We start from the raw sequence: 20,313 nt of genomic DNA, 5'->3' as shown, positions 1-20,313 counted from the left end.
GACGACGTTGAGTTCTGTAATTTGGCTTGAAGTTATACTTGTTTCAACGAGCAAGCAAACTGTAATAATAAAATGATGCATGTATGTATATATGTGTGTGTGTATATACATGCATATACACACACACACACACACACATGTATGTGTACATATATATATATATATATATATATGTGTGTAAATATATTTGTGTGTATATATATGTAAATATATTTGTATGTTTATATTTATATACATGTGATTACATATATACATACATGTGATATATGTGTGTGTGTATGTATATATATATATATATATATACATAAATAAAATCACATATGCATATAAATATACATATGTATATTTGATTATGTACTATTACTATTGTTCAAATTTTTTAATTTTTGAGAGACACAAAAAAAAAAGAAACCTAATTTATACAAAAGTCTAATAATGTAGGAAGAGCTTCATATTTTTTTATTTCTATTTTCTGACTTGATTCTTCCTCTTAACCAACCACAAGCATTTCTCATTAAAAGCAGTATTATACAACATTTCTCTTCCAGAAACAGTATTATAACCTTATTATGCAATGCCAAATCCAAGGGTCCTAATACATTACACCTCACCCCACCCACTTCGTGCTTTATTTTTGTGTTCTGTTTTGTTTTATTTTCTAAGGAACCCATCACGGGTGGATGAACAAGGTACTGCCACAGCGTGGCTGGAGTCTTATAAGTGAAAGCAGTTCACCCTTTGACATTTAAAATGGGCAGACCAAGCCCAAATGTTCAGCCTGTTTTATATTTAAACCAGCCAGATCTGACCTCTTGCACCTAGCCTAGAGATAAGCAATCACATTGTTGAAATCTGAAAACAAACAGAAAATTCTAAAGAAAGTAATCTGAATGCTAAAGGGTTAAGGTGTGTATTTATGTATGTGTGTGTATATATATATATATATATACACACACACATACAGACACACTGCTATATGTAAACAGTATTAAACCTGATGAACAGTAAAGTCAGTGGTGGGACTTGAACCTGTCTCAACTAATTACACCACTTATACCTTACTGAGTTTGGTTTCCCTCCCATACTTTCTCTTGAAAGCAATAAATACTCATGTTCAAACACCATCAGTGCATTAGCTGAACCCTTCTAATTGCAAATCAATGCTAACGAAGGAAGGTGTCTTGGAGGTGGGTGCAGACATGACCTTAATTAAGAAGTTTGCTTCCCAACCACATGGTGTCAAATTCATGGTAGCCCGAGCAAGTGAGTGTCTTCTATGATAGTCCCAGGCCAGCCAAGCCTTTATTCTATGAATTTGGTGGGCAGGAACTGGAAGAAATTCTTTGTGTGCCTGTGTACATTTGGCATCTCTGAAAGTCTCCAGCTACAAGCGGTGTTGTTATTGTTAGAGAATGCTTACTTGAAGAACTCGTAAAGATTACACCAGGAAGGGTATGTGACTGTAAGACAATGCTTTAATAAAACATTCATCTAACCCATGCTAGTAGGGAAAAAATGGACGTAAGAAAAATGCTAAATACACACACACACATGCACAAACTGTTTTCTTGTCTCAAAATTATGTGTGTCACATTCAACAAGGCAATTTAACTGTCCTGTGGCACCTTTACTCACTTTGCAAAAAGAAACTTGTTTCACTGTAGCTATGCAATAGACAGGATGTGAGACAATAAAGAGAGATATTTTCTGACAAGAAAGATGGAGAAATTTTCCAAAGAGAACTATCGTAACCGTCTCAGGCATATTGCTTGCATTTATGAAATCTTAAAGTTGATTCTTCCCTGGTTAAGATGGAGCCATTTGTATGAGGTACAAAAGAATGAGCTCTGTTCTTTAAATTGGAAACAAAACCTGAATCTCAAGAAACAATTTTTTTTTTCTTTTATGGCTAAATGCCAGACAAGGATTAATAAAAAAAAAAAGATAATAAAAAGAACCCACAGAGGCAAAACTGTCGTTTACTGTTACTATTATATCTTTATTACAATAATTAATTAATGTAGTTAATTTATGAAAGCCCAGAAGTGTAAAACAACAAATATGTTGTCCCTTTGGTACAAACATGGTTGCGATTAATGAGGTTGAACCAACATAATGTCGACTGCTGATATTTTATTTCATCAAAAAGAAAGCACGGAACACAAAGGGACATAACTTGGGCTTACATTTTGACGTCACCGCTCTAAAATAAGAAAATATTTTACTGCTTTCATACACTGGACTGTGGCCTTGCTGGAGATCCAATTCAAGCGGATGGTCGATTGCCTTCTTTGTATTTATTATTAATGTCCACCGTCCCATACTTGCATGGACTGGACAGAATTTACTGAAGCAGACTTTTCTATGCCCAGATACCATTTCTGTTGCCAATCATTGTTTCTAAGCAAAGTAATATTTCCCCCATTATTAAGCATGTTTTTCACACAAGACTAGAAATGAACCACCTCGCTTCTATGACAGTGATGTTCATTTACAATATTACACACAACCAACCGTATACACACACATATTCAGTTTCCCTGTACAGGGCTATAATAGTAGATACATGCCCAAGAGGTGCTACAGAGTGGGATTGAACCCAGAACCATGTAGCTGAGAAGCTAGCTTCTTATACATGTACATTCATACACACCTGTATACAGCTAATTTTGAAATAGTAAAGTTGCCCTTGACAAATAATAATAATATTTTCTCATAATGGCATCAGGCTGAAAACCTAAAAAGTATAAATAATAATCAGGCAGAAGAATCTAATTATTTTATAAACCTTTTTCCGTATGACACATGTAACAAATGTGTTTTGGTTGAAAAGCCAGAGACTGGCTTTCGTCCAGGAAAAATCCTTTTAGAGATGTGTTAAAGAAATGCAGTATACTTCAGAGCTAAGTGATTTCGTTTTTACCTGGCTCACACGTAGATGTCTGTTAATAGTTGTTTCTACTCTAGGCACAAGTCTTTGAAAATTTGGGGGAAAGGGGGCTAGTCAATTACATCAACCCCAGTGCGTAACTGGTACTTGTTTCATTGACCCCGAAAGGATGAAAGGCAAAGTTGAACTCAGAACATAGATGACTGTTAATAATGATAATGCTTTTTACTGTTAGCACATGACCCCCGAAAGGTTGAAAGGCAGAGTTAGCATTGGCGGAACTTGAACTCAGAACATACATTTGAAATGCCACTGAGTATTTTGTCCAGCATTTTATCGATTCTACCAGCGTGCTGCCTTAATAATGATAATAATAATAAGAGTTTCTGATTTAGGCATGAAACTAACAATTCTGAGCGGAAGTAGCAGATACCATGAACTCCAGTAGTTGTCATTTTATTGACCCAAAAGGATGAAAGGAAGTTGACTTTGGCAGGATTTGAAACCAGAATGTAAAGAGCTCAAAGAAATATCACAATTCTGACAGCTTGCCACCCTTAATAACAATCGGGACACATAGCCAGCCATTTGACAGGAACTTAGTCAATATCATGCAACTCAATATCCGTTATATACTTTATATTTCATCGACATATGACAGTGAAGGCGCCTGGTTCAGTGGTTAGAGGTTGGGAGTTCAAAACCCGGATCGGGCTGCATGTTGTGTTCTTGAGCAAGACACTTTATTTCACGTTGCTCTAGTTCACCCAGCTGTAGAAATGAATTGTGACATCACTGGTGCCAAGTTGTATTGGCCCCTTACATCAGTGGCGTGGTATACATGGGCGACTGCGGCCTTCCACAAACGTTGCCCAGACTTGTGCCTTGGAGGGTAAATTTCTAAGTACATCCCATGGCCATTCGTGACCGAAGCACGGTCTCCGATTTCATGAAGGACAAACTTAAATTCAGAAGAGCTAAAAAAAATCATTGTAGAGCATTTTGTCTAATGGAGGCACATGGCCAAGTGGTTAGAGCTGTGGACTCATGGTCAACTGTTCGAATCTCAGACCGGGCAATGCGTGTGTTTATGAGCAAAACACCTAAGCTCCACATGGCTCTGGTAGAAGGTAATGGCGAACTTCTGCTGACTCTTTCACCACAGTTTTCTCTCACTCTTTCCTCCTGCATCTAGCAGCTCACCTGCAATGGACAGGCATCCTTTCCCGGTGGGGAACTTATATGACAATGAAACCAGGAAAGCAGCCCTTATGAGCCAAGTATGGCTTGAGAAGGAACAAACAACGTTTTGTCTAACACTTTATATAACGGTAATAAGTATTTTGTCCAACACACTAACAATTTCATCAACTAATAACCTTAGAAATAATTCTTTTTAAATTTTGACTCAAGGCCAGCAATTTTGAGCAAAGACGAAAAGTTGGTTATGTCCATTGCAATGCTCGACTGGTATTTCTTTAATCAACCCCAAAAAATAAAAGACAAAGTCGACCTCAGCGGAATTTGAACTCAGAAAGTGGAGAGTCAGAAGAAATGCAACTAAGTAGTTTAATTATCAAAATTCTTGACTTTACAATTTTAATTATAGAATTATCTATTTGAAACGGAATCTCACATTAGCAAACAGACAAGTTTGTCAGATCATTGTGTCTGTTAAGAATATTCTATGATGGTAGGGAGGTGACAGAATTATTCAGAAATATTTTATAAAAAAAAGGTAGGAGCTTTGATTTGTTCCTGTTTTTTATATTCTGAGCTCAATTCCCACCAATGTTAACTTTACCTAATTGACCCCTCCTGGGGTCAATTATATCAACTATGCCAATCCCCTCGAAACTGCTGGCCTTGTATTTAAATTAATATTACTATTATAACAAAAGTGGCAAGCTGGTAGAAATGTTAGCATGCCAGACAGAATTCTTAGCAACATTTTCTCCGGGTTTACATTTTGAGTTCAAATTCTGCAAAGGTAGACTTTGCTTTTCATCCTTTTGGGGTCGATAAATTAAGTACCAGTGAAACAATAGGATTGATGTAATCAACCTGGCCCCTCTCCCCAAATTGCTGGCCTTGTGCCAAAATTTGAAACCATTATTATTATTAAGAAGGTGGCAAACTGGCAGAATCATTAGCAAGCCAGGTGAAACGCTTAGTGGCATTTCACCTGTCATTACGGTCTGAGTTCAAATTCCGCCGAGGCCAACTTTACCTTTCATCCTTTTGTGGGGCGATGAAATAAGTACCAGTTGACTTACCCCATTCCCCGAAATTTCAGGCTTTGTGCCTATATTAGAAAAGATTATTATTATTATTAAGGCAGAATCTTGAGCAGCATTTCATCCATCTCTGCATTCTGAGTTCAAATTCTGCCAAAGTCAACTTTGCCTTTCATCCTTTTAGGGTCGATAAATTAAGTACCAGTCAAGCACAGGAGTCGATCTAATGGACTGGCCCTTCCCCAAAAATTTCAAGCATTGTGCCTATAGTAGAAAGGATTATTATTATTATTAAGACGGCGAGCTGGCAGAATCGTTAGCACACCGGGTGAAATGCTTAGCGATATTTCATCTGTCTTTACATTGAGTTCAAATTCTACCACAGTTGACTTTGCCTTTCATGCTTTTGGGGTTGATCTAATCGACTGTCCCCTTCCCACCAAATTTCATGCCTTGTACCTATAGTAGAAAGGAAAATTATTATTATTATTATTAGCCCTGTTGCATGATAAAGTTTTTTTGGCAGATGCACTTGAGAAATAGAAACCATTTATTACTGATCAGGGTCAAGATTTAACCATAACTGAGGTCACAAAGAATTTTAGAGAGAAGAGTGGGGCAGTAAAATTTCTTTTCACCAGATTGTAAACAAAACAGGTTTTAAAAGTTTAATTTGCAATAAACATGATTATTGGTGAAACACCAAAAACCGAAAGCACTGTAACGGATAACATAGCTGATGATAATTATAATATACTACAGAATATGTGTGTGTGTATATATATATATATATATGTGTGTGTGTGTGTATATACACGTAGATATATATATAGATACATGTATATAATCAATTCTTATTACTGTATGATTCAATTTCATGAACCCTAAATCATTATCATTATTATTATTATTATTAATTTCTCGTATATTTTTTTTCTTTTTCTGCTGAAATATTTTCAGGAACCAAACAGTTTGTCTTTTACTTTTTTTTTTCCTCCGTTTCGTTGAGTTACATATTTCAATAAAACTTCAAGCTATTTCCTACAAATTGAGTTTTACAGTTGTGTATTTGAGAGATGAGGAATTATGTACATTATTTACATTTGACGCCACATGCCTGTGGGCATATGGCGTAGTATTAAGAGCACAGGCTACTAACCCCAGGCAGTGACCTGAATAATAATAATAACATCGAAAAATAGCTTAGGAATGAGAACTCAGGTTCAAAATTTCCCCAAGACACCTGATGAAGGCTGGAGGTGTATATCAGCTGAAACATGTTAACAACAAACAAGAGGAGAACAAATCTGTCGAATGTAAATAATGTAAATTGAGTTTTGACTTTTGTTTCTGACATTTTTGTTCAGTTAATTCTTTACCTGGTGTCAGTGCTTGGACCATGACCATGCTGGAGTAACATCTCCAAGAGCATAGTTGATTACTTTGATTTATTTTACAGCAATACTTTTTTTTTATCGACTTTGAAAATTAAAATGGTAAGTAGTTCTGGTCAGGATTTCAAAATCATAACTTCAATCATCATTTAACGTTTGTTGTCCACGCTGGCATGGGTTGGTTGGTTGGTTGGTGTGACTGGAACTGGCAAGCTAGGAGGCTGCACCAGACTTCATTCTGATTCAGCATCGTTTCTACAGCTGGATACCCTTCCTAACATGCCAACCACTTTACAGAGTGTGCTGGATGTGTTTTACATGGCACTGCAGAGCCACGTTTACATAACACCACACAGGCACTTTTATGTGTCACAGCACTGATGCTTTTATGTGTTGCTGCATGAAGCTTTTATGCATCACTGCACAAATGCTTTTACATATTGTCACACAGGTGCTTTTATGCGGCACCAATATATTTATTTATTTTTTTGCAACACATTTATCTTCTATATTTTATGTTTCAGTCATTGGACTGCAGCCATGTGGTCAGGAGGTGGGCACTATCTTAAAGGGTTTTAGTTAAACAAATGAACTCCACAATTTATTTTTTTCTTTAAGTTTGGAATTGATTCTATTTATATTAATTTTATATACACAGATTAGCGAATCATTAAATCATCCAATTATTTGGGTGACAAAACCATAAATACTAATGGCGAAGCAAGTCTGGAGAGAGCCGAACAATCGAGGAGTCTTAACTGATGAAGCAACGGAGATTGCCAAAAGTGATGTCAGTATGATGAATTCTCAATCAGCATTTTTCGGATAATTATGCTCCCTGTTAGTGTATATGCTTCCATTCATGTGCATTAACTACAACATTAGAGCAGTTTAGCTCTTATTTCTAGCAATGTAGGTGTTTTCTAAAACCCTAACTACATTTAGTGACATTTGTAATTCTCTTTTTTGTTGAAACATTGCAACTGCTATCATCACATTACACCACCCTGCACACACTAGCACTGACCACTTCCCAGCACCCACACATGTACACGTCAAGGTCATCAGCCCCTACCCACACACACATACAGGCTCTCACATATGCATGCGCACCTTTGTTTTGGGATCACCACTACTTTATTATCTCCCCTCCTTCCTAGCTCTCCTGTCTGACATTTGCCATGAAAGATCACTAACCACTAAACCTTTTTTTATTCCCTATTTTTTCATGTTCCTTTCTATTGAAGAGCATAGACTTGAAACGTAAAAGACTTTCTCACCTTCCCGAGCATTAAACTAATACACCTGTTTGTTGTTTACACACCTGTCTTCGTCTTTTGTTTTTATTTTTGTAAATTCCAACTAAAATGTATATATATGGGTGTATATAGCTTTTGTTTACCAAATCCATTCACAAGGCTTTGATCAGCCCAGAGTTATAGTCGAAGACACTTGCCCAAGGCGCCACACAGAGGGACTGATCCTGGAACCATGTGGTTGGGATGCAGACGTCTAACCACACACTCCCAACTACACCTATAAAGGAGGAACTTGGTAAAATAACTTTGTCAATTATTAAGCTGGCTTTTGTTGCCAACTGACATGAAATTTTCGTGGGAGCTTTTAATTCTGATTCCTTTAGGACAGGAAGTTTGTGTCCGAGAACAACCAGTGAGGATGGTCTCAGATGAGTTGGTCTGGTTTCATTTCATTTTATGCTAATTATTTATGATCATTAAAAAGGAAGAGAGCAGTATACAAATCTTATTTATGTCCTCCAAATCTGTGGCTCTCTACAATAGCCCACCACTCATTATTTGTAACCTAATCAAAAAAAGAAATAAAATATAAATGCTACTGACCTCATTCGCATGCTGGGCAAAATGAAGAGTGGCATTTCATGTCTGTATGTTCTGAGTTCAAATTCCACCAAGGTCGACTTTGCCTTTCATCTTTCTGTGTCAATAAAATAAGTACCAGTTGAATACTGGGGTCGATGTAATCAACTTACCCCTCCCAACAAAATTACTGACCTTGTGCCAAAATTTGAAACCAGTATTTCATAAATCCTTCTTCCTATCATTTCCGTCTCTTTTGGTCACCAGATGCTGCCATTGTTGTTTAACCCTAGGTCAAACTTGATCAAGACATTCCAGATAGGACCATTCTACTTCCATTTTCTTATCACAACGTACAGGAATGGCATATATGGTATCTGATGTCACTTTTATGCCATTATATATACAGGGTGGCCATAAAGTCACGCACCATCCTGCAATATGTGAAATGGCTAACATTCTCTTTTTTTTTTTTTTATCTCTTTTCACAACTGCCGGTATTACTCACAAACCAATCCTTATTGGATGGAGGCAAATAATCAACAAGGTGGGGGCAAGGTAATGGTGTGGTGTGGAATTTGGCACAATCAAGTAATTGGACCGTTTTATTTTGAAGGCTCTGTGACAGGTGATTCGTATCTGGATATGTTTGGCAACAAGATGATGCCTCACCTGCATTCACCTGGAAGGGGAAATCCTGTCTGGTTTCAGCAGGATGGGACTCGGCCTCCATTATACATTACAGGTTCATGATTTTCTGAATGAAGTTTCCATGGAGACGGCTCAGGTGTCGCAAGCCAATTGAATGGGCACCACAGTCACCAGACTTAATTCCCATGGACTTTTTTCTTCTGGGGCTATATTAAATCCCTTTATTCTTTTATTTGTTTCAGTCATTTGGCTGTGGCCATGCTGGAGGACTGCTTTTAGTCAATCAAATCGGCCCCAGGACTTATTCTTTGTAAGCCTAGTACTTATTCTATCAGTCACTCTTGCCAAACTGCTAAGTGACGGGGACTTAAACACACCAGCATCAGTTATCAAGCGATGTTGGGGAGACAAACACAGACACACAAACATATATATATACCTTACTGGCACCTGTGCCAGTGGCATGTGTAAAAAGATTTGAGTGAGGTCATTACCACTACCGCCTGACTGACCCCTTGCCGGTGGCACGTAAAAGCACCCACTACACTCTCAGAGTGGTTGGCATTAGGAAGGGCATCCAGCTGTAGAAACTCTGCCAGATCAAGATTGAAGCCTAGTGCAGCCATCGGGTTCGCCAGACTTCAGTCAAATCATCCAACCCATGCTAGCATGGAAAGCGGGCGTTAAACGATGATGATGATGATCATCATCATCATCATCATCGTTTAACGTCCGTTTTCCATGCTAGCATGGGTTGGATGGTTCAACTGGGGTCTGGGAAGCCAGAAGGCTGTGCCAGGTCCAGTCTGATCTAGCAGTGTTTCTACAGCTGAATGCCCTTCCTAACGCCAACCACTTCGAGAGTGTAGTGGGTGCTTTTTATGTGCCACCTGGACAGGTGCCAGACGAGGCTGGCAAATGGCCATGATCGGATGGTGCTTTTTACGTGCCACCAGCACGGGGGCCAGACAAGGCTGGATGACATATATATATATATATATATATATATATATTATATATATATATATATATATATATATACATATATATACAAGCTTCTTTCAGTTTCCGTCTACCAAATCCACTCACAAGGCTTTGGTCAGCCCAAGTCTATAGTAGAAGACACTTGCCCAAGGTGCCACACAGTGGGACTGAACCCAGAACCATGTGGTTGGTAAGCAAGCTACTGACCACACAGCCACTCCCCCACTTGTGCATTCTGAAAAATTCATGACCAAGAACTTTCTTCAAAGAATTGTTGAAGCGTGTGAGAGATATTTGAGAGAGTTCATCACAATTTCAGATTCCATATAAAGACTTATCTAGAGCTACATGGCCAACACTTTGAACATTTGTAATGGATTACCAACTTCATTGCTAATAAGGAAGGGTATCCGGGTGTAGAATACTGATTGAGAAAGCCTTGTCCAACACATGCCAGCATGGAAAAAGTAGATGATGATGATGATGATGATGATTACAGTGATAATGATAACTGTATCCAGAATAATCTACCCTTTATTTTTATTTTGTTTTTTTTTTGTTTTTTTAATGAAATTCTTGAATGTGATCCAAATGAAAGTGGCTGCTATTTTTAGCAGATCAAGTAACCATTTAGAGGTTTTTTTTAAATTTGTCATGCTGTGTTCAAATTTGAACTCTGTACAGGGGCCATGATGTGTATAGTCTATTACTGGTACTTAGCTGATGGACCCATAACAAGATAAATTCAGTCAGGATGGGATTCGAAATCAGGACCTGTGGGGTCAAAAAAATGTTGTAAATTACCAGCATATACAACTGAGGCAGTATTTAACTAAAATAGCCATCTATGTATCATACCTAATGTATACATACTGTTGACAAGCCAGTTATTTGGAGTTACCACATGCGAAATAGACCTTAGTAGGATAGACATCATGGTCACCACATGAGGTAGACCTTAGGGCTACAGACATAGTGGTTACCACATGAGCTAGACCTTGGTAGTATATACATAGTTACCACAACATAGATCATAGGGATATAAATATGGTGGTTACCACATGTAAGGTATACCTTAGAGGTATAGACATGGTGACTACCACATGTGAGGTAGACCTTGCTATTATACCCATGAGCAGACCTTGCAAGTATAAACATGATAGTTACCACATGACACTTTGGTATTATAGACATGGTTATCACATGAGAGGTATGACTCAGGTCTATAGACGTGGTGGTTACCACATGAGGTAGACCTAAGGGCTATTAACATGGTGGTTGCCACATGAAGTATATACATGGCTACAACATGTAAGATAGACCTTAATGAATAGACATGGTTGTTGCCACATGGTAAAGAGACCTTGGTATAATAGATATGGTAGCTACTACATGTGAGACAGACCTTATTGGTTACTAGATGAGAACTAGGTCTTGAATATAAATATGGTAGCCACCACATAAGGTAGACCTTCTACAGCACACACATGTAAACAAGTGAAATGTATACTTTACAGCAAAAACCTTAATAGGTTCCACCTGAACTGTCAGATGCTATCCATGTTTTGGCAGGACAACTTGCCCGGTTGAGATGCTCAGTTATTCAGTGTTAACCCAGCATCCATTCCGCTATTTATAGCCCAGCTGGATCAGATTGATCACATTGTCAAAATGAACCAGAAACCATTTCTGAAATGTCTTTTCTACAGCGTCTTGGTGAGTGTGATGGTAGTCAGTAACATTCAGGGCAAATACTACAGGGATAGTTTTAAGGCCTCCCTGAAAGCTCTCGGGCTTTTATCTAATCAGGGTTGCTGCTGGAAGATTGACCTGATGCAGTATTCGTAAGGAAAGCTGTAGTTGTGCCTGAGCAAGGTGAAGGGGCTGACAGCCTCAGGCATTGACAACCCCATTCACAACAAACATAAAGATGAAGATACTATGTGAGAGAGATTGATCCTGGTAACATAGACTCGCTGGTAATTAGAGTACGGCAGTCTAGATATCAGAACAGAGACAGTAAATATTAAAAACTGAGTGTAAAGTCCATCTGGCAAGAGAAGCTTATTGGAGAAAACACTTATTAAAATCATGCAATTACTAATTAATTAACCCCCAAAATCCAAAAGAAATAATTGGAATTAAGAAAATACATTTTACAGACTTAATAAAGTCATATTAAATAATATGAATGTAAATACAAAATGATAATGATAATGATGATGAAGATGATGATGATGATGAAGATGATGGTGTGGGTTAGTGGTTATGACAATATTTGTGTTTTTTTCTTTGGCTTTTTTTGTTGTTGTTTTTCTTTTTGGATTTACTTACTTATAAGAAGAAGAGTGGTACTCTTGAGCTCTGAGACTAATAGAAAGAAGCCGTTCTCAAAGGCTGGCAACTGAGCAGATTCCATGGAGAGTAGTGAAAGAAGAGGTGATGGTGTTTAACCAAGAGACTAAACACTACCACACCAAAAGCACAGAAATGATCTCTGATGGGCAGCCAAACAGTTTCTGTCTATTAAATTTCAATCATGAGGCTTTGGTTGACCGGGGGTTAAAGTAGACGACAACAGCTGAAGGTGAGGCACAGTTCTGTTGAAGCTGAAAACATGGCTTTGAAGTGACCTTTGCACCATACAGTCGTTTTACGGGTTCATTGAATTTGTTCCAGGCCTTGTCACAGAGACTATATTGTGGGTAGTATAAGGGTGGAGATGCTGGTGGTGGCTCCAACATTGTGTAACTGTGGTAGTGATCACCAAAGAATACTTGCAAAATAAATATTATTTCTTGAAGTTCTTTATGCGTTGTGCATTGAAATGTTTTCCCAGCCTCATTACAAGAGGAAGTGGTGATGCAGGGTTTGGTTTTGATTCTAGTTTGGCGTCATCTGTATAACGGTCTTTGAGATCAATATCTGTGTTCATCTTAACACTGCTCTTGTAATTATCGAATGTATCATCAGAGTTATCTGAAGAATTAGGAGAAAGATTTAGATAATCCCAACAACATTTTACTGGATTATTCTGATTAATTGATCTCGGAGTTATTGTTTTGGTGACATCAAATGGGGAGAAAGAATCATCGAAACCAGAAAGGTAACTCATCTCTTCAAACGTTGAAGAACCTCCCTGCTGAAATGACGTTTGCTTTGGACTACTATGAATATTTTCACAAGACAATGAACTTATATATCCTTCATGCGGAGACTTGACTTTAGTGTTCTCATTCTCTAAACCTGCAGACTCTTTTGAAGATTTAAAAATCAATTTATCATTTAATCCAGTTCTTAAATTTTCTTGAAGAACAGAAGCAGAAGAATTTGGTACTGCACCAGACATTTCATGTGAACCAACTGTTGTATTGTAAGAAAAACTGGCATCATTATTTGGAGATTTCAGAAGACTTGATGTCTTCTCTACAGAACTGATGTAAGGAGACAAAATAAAACATGAATTCTTTTGCAAATTGGTCAGAGAGTTCTTTCTACAAGAATATTTAATTTCCATCTGGTTTTTATAACCAGAATTAGTTGTCGAGTTGAATATATGAGTCTTCATGTTTTCAGAAATTTTAGGAGAATCAGAATCCAACTTGAATTCAGAAGAATTGTCTAAAAGAGAAGAGATGAGTTCAAAATTCCCCACCCTGCTTTCACTGAAAGAATTCAGAGAGTCAGGTGTTAAGTTATAAACAGCATCCATAATTGAAGAATAATCTTCAAACGATGAGTATGGAATTGCATCTTCTTCAGGATCCTTGTTAGAGACAGGGAATTCTTGCATGGCTAAAGCACCTCCTGGCGTCTTTGATCCATGAAACTCTACTACTGTGTTCTCTGAAACTGTGATGTCTGACACACTTTCAGACAAATTCTCAAGATGCTGAGAAGCAGTTTCAGTTTTGGTTGGATTTAAACAATGATTTGATATCAAGGAACTATTTTTGAGAACATGATCAGGACTTACAGAGTTTTTGTCATTCATAAACAGCATAGAACTGTCTTCGGGGGTCTGAGAATGGTTACTTATGTCAGAAATAGTATTACTAACAGAAGTGGAATTACAAAAAAGAAGGGATGCATTGTCTTCTCCGTTTATAGAATAGTTTGAAATTGTGTTGCTACAGTTTCTATGTTGAAGAGATTCATTGAAAGACGTCTTCAAACTGGGTGGCAAGGAACAGCATGGACCCTCCTGTACATCATGGAGGGAAAAGTCTCCAGCAGAATAGAATTTTGTGTCTTTGGTCGACAATCTGCTTCCATCTTTTATGGGTGGGTGTAGTGATTGATTTTCAGCTAAAAGTTGAATGGCATCTGTCTGGGATGGAACTTCAAGAGTATTAGTGCAAAGTTGGGTCGCATCAGTAACAATATCTGTACATAGCAGTGTGGCATCTGTACAGAATGACCCCTCAACAGGGTCAGTACACAGCTGTGTAGCATCTGTATTAAATGACCCCTTAACAGGGTCAGTACACAGCTGTGTAGCATCTGTATTAAATGACCCCTCAACAGGGTCAGTACACAGCTGTGTAGCATCTGTATTAAATGACCCCTCAACAGGGTCAGTACACAGCTGTGTAGCATCTGTATTAAATGACTTCTCGATAGTGTCTGTAGACAGCTGTGTAGCATCTGTACTGAATGACCTCTCAACAATGTCCATACACAGTTGTGTAGCATCTGTACTAAATGATCTCTCGATAATATCTGTATACAGTCGTGTAGCATCTGTACAGAATGACCCCTCAACAGGGTCAGTACACAGCTGTGTAGCATCTGTACTAAATGATCTCTTGATAGTGTCTGTAGACAGCTGTGTAGCATCTGTACTGAATGACCTCTCAACAGTGTCTGTACACACTTGTGTAGCATCTGTAGACTTCTCAACAGTGTCTGTACACACTTGTGTAGCATCTGTACTACATGACCTCTTCATAGCATCCGTATATAGCTGCTTGGCATCTGTACCAAATGACCTCTCGACAGTGTCCTTACACTGTTGAAGTGTAGCCATTGATACCATTCCAGAAAGATTTGATGACAAGGCTTCTACTTCATTTACATTCAACAGGAAGAACTGTTCAGTTATTTCAGCCATTTTGGATAACTGAGAATTGTCAAAGGGTTCAGCAGAATTATCTGGAAATTTTTGAGAAAACTCTATTGATTTATTCAGTTCTTCCATTCTTTCACAATGGTTTATTTTGATGCTGTCATCACATGGAAACTGAGAGGAATCTAATGGGAGGCATTGGTTAGACTGAAAGTTATCTTCGTTTTGAGACTCACCAGAAATTTGGTAACGGTTAAGCAGTTTGTGAGAAACAGGAAGATATAGGCTATCATCAGAGTCTTCATCATTGGAAGAGTCTATCTCTGGACAAGAGGAATAAGAATTTCCTGTTAAATCAATTGACTCAATAATACTGGCACCGTGACCGATGGTATTGGTCTGTTGATCAGAACACATTGATACACTTGCAGAGTTTCGGATTTGACTCCTGCTTTTGGAGTCTGTTTCAGAGTTAGTTTCTGATTTAATGGAATTGGTAAATGATGGTAATAATGATGTTCTAGACATTTCCTTCTTTGGTTTATGGTTTTGAATTTGTACACAAGAGTTCTTTATTCTTTCTTTAAGAGGTAAATATTCATCATCAGAAATGTCTGGCTCAGAAGACTCAGTACTGTTACACCTTAAATTGGTCAGCCCAGCACCAGAAGAAGGTTCCTCATTCTGAGAAACAGAAGATAAACAATTTCTTATAGATTCTTCATTAAAAGCCGTAAGAACTGGTTCACATGCAAATCTTGCTGTGTGTTTCTCTCTTTTGGCAGGGAATTCCTCACTGGTCCCTTTCACAGTCTTCTGTGTAGCAGCTGCTTCGTTTGGTTTCAGAGTAAGTCCTTCCATACTCAGCAACAAAACTTGTTGGGACTCGGCTGAGTTTGCCTCTGGTTGGCTCTTTTTTGTCTTGCTGCTAATTCTGGAGGCTGAAAGGAGAAATTGATAAACACCAGCTACATACACTTCATGAAATATATCTATATATATATATATATATATATATATATTATTATTATTATTATTATTATTATTATTATCATTATTATTATTAGGGAATATTACTTCCGAGTACACAGAAAAAAGACATTCAAATTAGACGTACTAAAATGAACATCTCTCAATGTTTAATTCGTATATATAAAAGTAATTTTAAAGACAGAACCACCTTCAACTCAATCAACACTCAAAGATTTTATACCCGACTATTCCATAAAATGTTAAAAATTAAATCTTATACTAACTATATCTATTCTGAATCCTGTATTTTCCGTTTAAAAGACTACTCGTGTTTCATGAAAATACGTCGGTATTGATTAGATACGAGGTATCTAGTTTCAATACTTAATTGGGTCGACATACTCCCAATCTTCAGGTCTGGATTCCTCAACATTTTCCACTACCCCTAACTCTTATATACCTCCATGATACTCTATATCATCACTATAATCTTACTTAACATATACAAATGAATAGAAATACAATTAATAAATAAAAATATATATATATACACACACACACATTTATATATTCATACTAGCATTATGTGCTAGTGCATGTATATATGCGTATATATACGTGTACATATTACATGTATATCTATATATATACATCTACACATTGGCGTTAGGAAGGGCATCCAGCCGTAGAAACACTGCCAGATCTGACTGGGCCTGACGAAGCCTTCCAGCTTCACAGACCCCAGTTGAACCGTCCAACCCATGCTAGCATGGAAAGCGGACGCTAAATGATGATGATGATATATATATATTATATATATATATATATATATATATAATATATATATATATAATATATATATATATATATATATATATATATATATGTGCTATTGGTCATGGCTGACACAAAAGAGAAGGAGATAGGAAATTCTCTCTGTTATATAGACTATGGTCAGTAATGTAGGTCAAACCCTAAACAAAGGACTGACCTTTCCTTGACCAGCACATGTCCTAGGGGGAGCACAAGTCCTGGTGTGGAGAGGATTTCCTGCGACAAGCAGGTGGATTTGGTTTCAAATCTCAAGCAGGGCCAATCTAGATCCCTACATATGTATGCATGTATATATATATATATATATATATATATAAAATTTAGATTCAGATGAATATGGTACGTAAGTTGAGGCACCAGAATTTGTACGGTATTATCCTTACAATGAGGTCATTATAATCAAAATAAGCAACAAGGATATCCAGAGGTAATGCAGTACAATCGTTTCATGCAACTCCATTTAATTGAACAATGCAATCATTTCATTACATCAATTTAAAATGTAGAGCAACCTTCAGCTGCACAAAGACATGGAATTTAATTAAATTAGAACAGATGAACACATTAGTATAATTTTACCTAAGATCTCCAATAAGTTAAAGAGATACACAAAGAACATGTTGTACCTACAACATCATAGCTATATATACTAGAGGGGGTGTACAAAGCTAGTATAAACACAAGACTGGCTTAACCTACTCCCTCCTCTAAGATGACAGGAAAATAACTTAAGGGAAAAGGAGAGACATAAAAAGTAGTCTGAGTCAGACTATATATATATATACACACACACACACACATACAAAATATACACACACACACACACGCACATATATATATATATATATACTCACTAGCATTAAAGACCTGTCGTTGCCGGGTCATAGTGCTAGTGCATGTATATATGTGCGTGTATATGTGTACATATTACATGTACAACTATATAAATACATCTACACATAAAATACAAAATACAAAGTTATATCTTGATATCACTAGTGATAACAATACTCAAAATATATAACAGACTGGAATTGTTAGCCCAACTCTTGTAATTTCGATCAATTGTATCTTGTCCTCCCTCTTGTATAGAAGTGTGGCTACAATCCAGCCTACTTCTGGAGGGACATTTTAAATTTTTTTCCCGGACATCCTTCGTCCCAGATATAAAGGTAAAATAAAATATTTCCACTTTGCAAGTTCGAGTCGAGTACTCCCTTGCACGCTCCGTTGACTCGAACCTTGCTTCTATTGTGACGAATTTACTGCCTCTGATTAGATATCTTTCATAGTCGCACCAAGACACTTTTCGAAGGTGCTTTCCTCCAAGTCTTCGAATCTTCTTTTTTCTGTACATTGTATACTTTATAGACAATAGTCTTTTCTTTAATTTAATTTTTTATTATCCATCTGGACTATTCCATTTCTGCATGCTAATTTTATTTTTAATTTATTCCCATTCATGTGAAACCACTTATTCAAATTCAAGTCATTGATGCAATTTTATACACATTGCTATTTTTATTTTTTGTTATGTTACGATTATATTATACTTTAGTTTGATTTTAATTATTACTTACGACATATAATTCAATTGTTATTATTATTTTTATTGTTAAAGTGAAAGTATCTGACATAAAATAGAGAAATGTTTTTGTTTCACTTTTAACACGTAATACCGAAATAGTGGAGAAGATATGATATTGCTATGGGCTCGCTCTAGGCAAGAAGTTGAACTTTTTTTTTTGCCCATGAAACTACATGGACCCTAAGTAAGGCATGTGTAAAATTTGAATGAAATTGGTTGTGTAGTTCTCAAGTTTTAGGGAAACACACAGACAGACAGGCACACATTCTCAGTTTTATATATAAAGATATATATATATATATTATATATACAATGGGCTTCTTTCAGTTTCCATCTACCAAATCCGCTCACAAGGCTTTGGTCAGCCTGAGGCTATAGTAGAAAAAACTTGCCCAAGGTTCCACACAGTGGGACTGAACCCAGAACCATGTGGTTGGTTAACAAGCTACTTACCACACAGCCACATATAAATGCCTGAGTTGACCTATCACTTTAATTATTTAATTAATTTTACTGATCTTGTGTCAAAATTTGAAACCAAGATATTAATTATTTTACTGAATATTCTAATGAGTTCTGTCGTGCTGCATAGAACCCTAACCTAGCTATTAAGCTATGACACATCACTACATGGCATAAGTCTGTTAAAACAATATAGAGTGATATAGTAAATCGCTAACCTAGCTACAAGCAACATTGCAACACATCACTAAATGACAGGAGTTCATTTAAGAAATAAACATCAACCAACCAGGTTTTGTCTTTGTTTTCTTCTTTAATTCCTGTGAAAATTGCTCCAAGAGATCAGGAAAACACTGGCCAACCATTTCTCTGTCCTCAACAGTAACATAAGCTTCATTTTCAGAAGATCCTTGGAGAAAAAATAAACACTGTATAAACATATACATAATATATATATATATATATATAATATATATATATATATATATATATATATATAATTAATCAATATAGGGAGGCAAAAAATTTTGTAGAATTCTTTTGCCCCCAGCGGCCTAGTGGGAAAAAATTAAATAGTCATAAACCATTTTTAAGTTCAATATCACAATCAAGGAACGGCCATAATAGGCCATTCACCCACTAGAAATAACAGCCAAAAAGCTTCAACCGCAAAATAACATTAATTCTGTAAACCAGGAGAAAATTAAAAAAACATTACCCTGAAATTCCTTATACGATGCACCGTTTCGTCTACTGTTTAATGGTAAACTAACCTGATTAAATTAAATCAAGCCAATCTACCATAGGCCCTTAGATTCATCAGTAAGGAATAGCCAAATCGGAACAGATATTTTTCACGAGGCATTCACGTCCATGCCTCGCCAATATCTGACCTAAAATTTTCAAATCGTCGCACTCGCGCCAAATTTATCGGCAGCAAATAAATATAAGCCGCCGATTCCATTACGGAACTAACCAGTTTTGGCTGTTATTTCTAGTGGGTGAATGGCCTATTATGGCCGTTCCTTGATTGGTCAGTCCCACTGGGTTCAGTCCCACTGTGTGGAACCTTGGGCAAGTTTTTTCTACTATAGCCTCAGGCTGACCAATTTGATTTGAAAACCCCTCTAGAATGGGAGAAAGCGCTAATAATCTGAATGATATGATATATATATATGTAAAAAATGTAATATATAAATAAATATCTATAAATATGAACCATCCGATCTTCTGATTACCTCATTTCTTTTAATATATATATGTATATAAAACATATACAGGGTTGGCCAAAAGTCACCCAACAGTAAATCAAAAATTCCATAAATACTTAATATTCAATTTTATTTATTCATTCCAATTATGAATGTTTAATAATTGAATGTTGTGAGTTAAAAA

At 36.8% G+C, this 20,313-nt stretch overlaps 1 protein-coding gene across 5 annotated transcripts in view; it reads right to left on the bottom strand.

Moving 5' to 3' along the window:
• Positions 1-7,907: 7,907 nt before the first annotated feature.
• LOC115220307 overlaps positions 7,908-20,313 on the bottom strand; it is a 44,876-nt gene continuing 32,470 nt past the window's right edge. The window contains exons 11-13 of one of the 5 annotated variants that reach the window (XR_005002506.1): positions 19,208-19,327; positions 12,329-16,003; positions 7,908-8,477 (exon numbers count right to left, since the gene is read on the bottom strand). Coding sequence is in view for 3 of the 5 variants with exons in the window: in XM_036510019.1 (XP_036365912.1) it covers positions 12,786-16,003; positions 19,208-19,327 (3,338 nt within the window). In the remaining 2 variants the exon portion in view is untranslated. Of the gene's footprint in view, positions 8,478-10,129; positions 16,004-19,207; positions 19,328-20,313 lie in introns of those variants that run through there. The other 4 variants (XR_005002505.1, XM_036510019.1, XM_036510018.1 and 1 more) reach the window with 4 other exon arrangements.

This window comes from Octopus sinensis, linkage group LG16 (genome assembly GCF_006345805.1).
Source record: "Octopus sinensis linkage group LG16, ASM634580v1, whole genome shotgun sequence".
NCBI classification, from domain to species: domain Eukaryota; kingdom Metazoa; phylum Mollusca; class Cephalopoda; order Octopoda; family Octopodidae; genus Octopus; species Octopus sinensis.
Note: the sequence above shows the minus strand (reverse complement) of the source record. Positions and strands in the feature narration are given on the sequence as shown.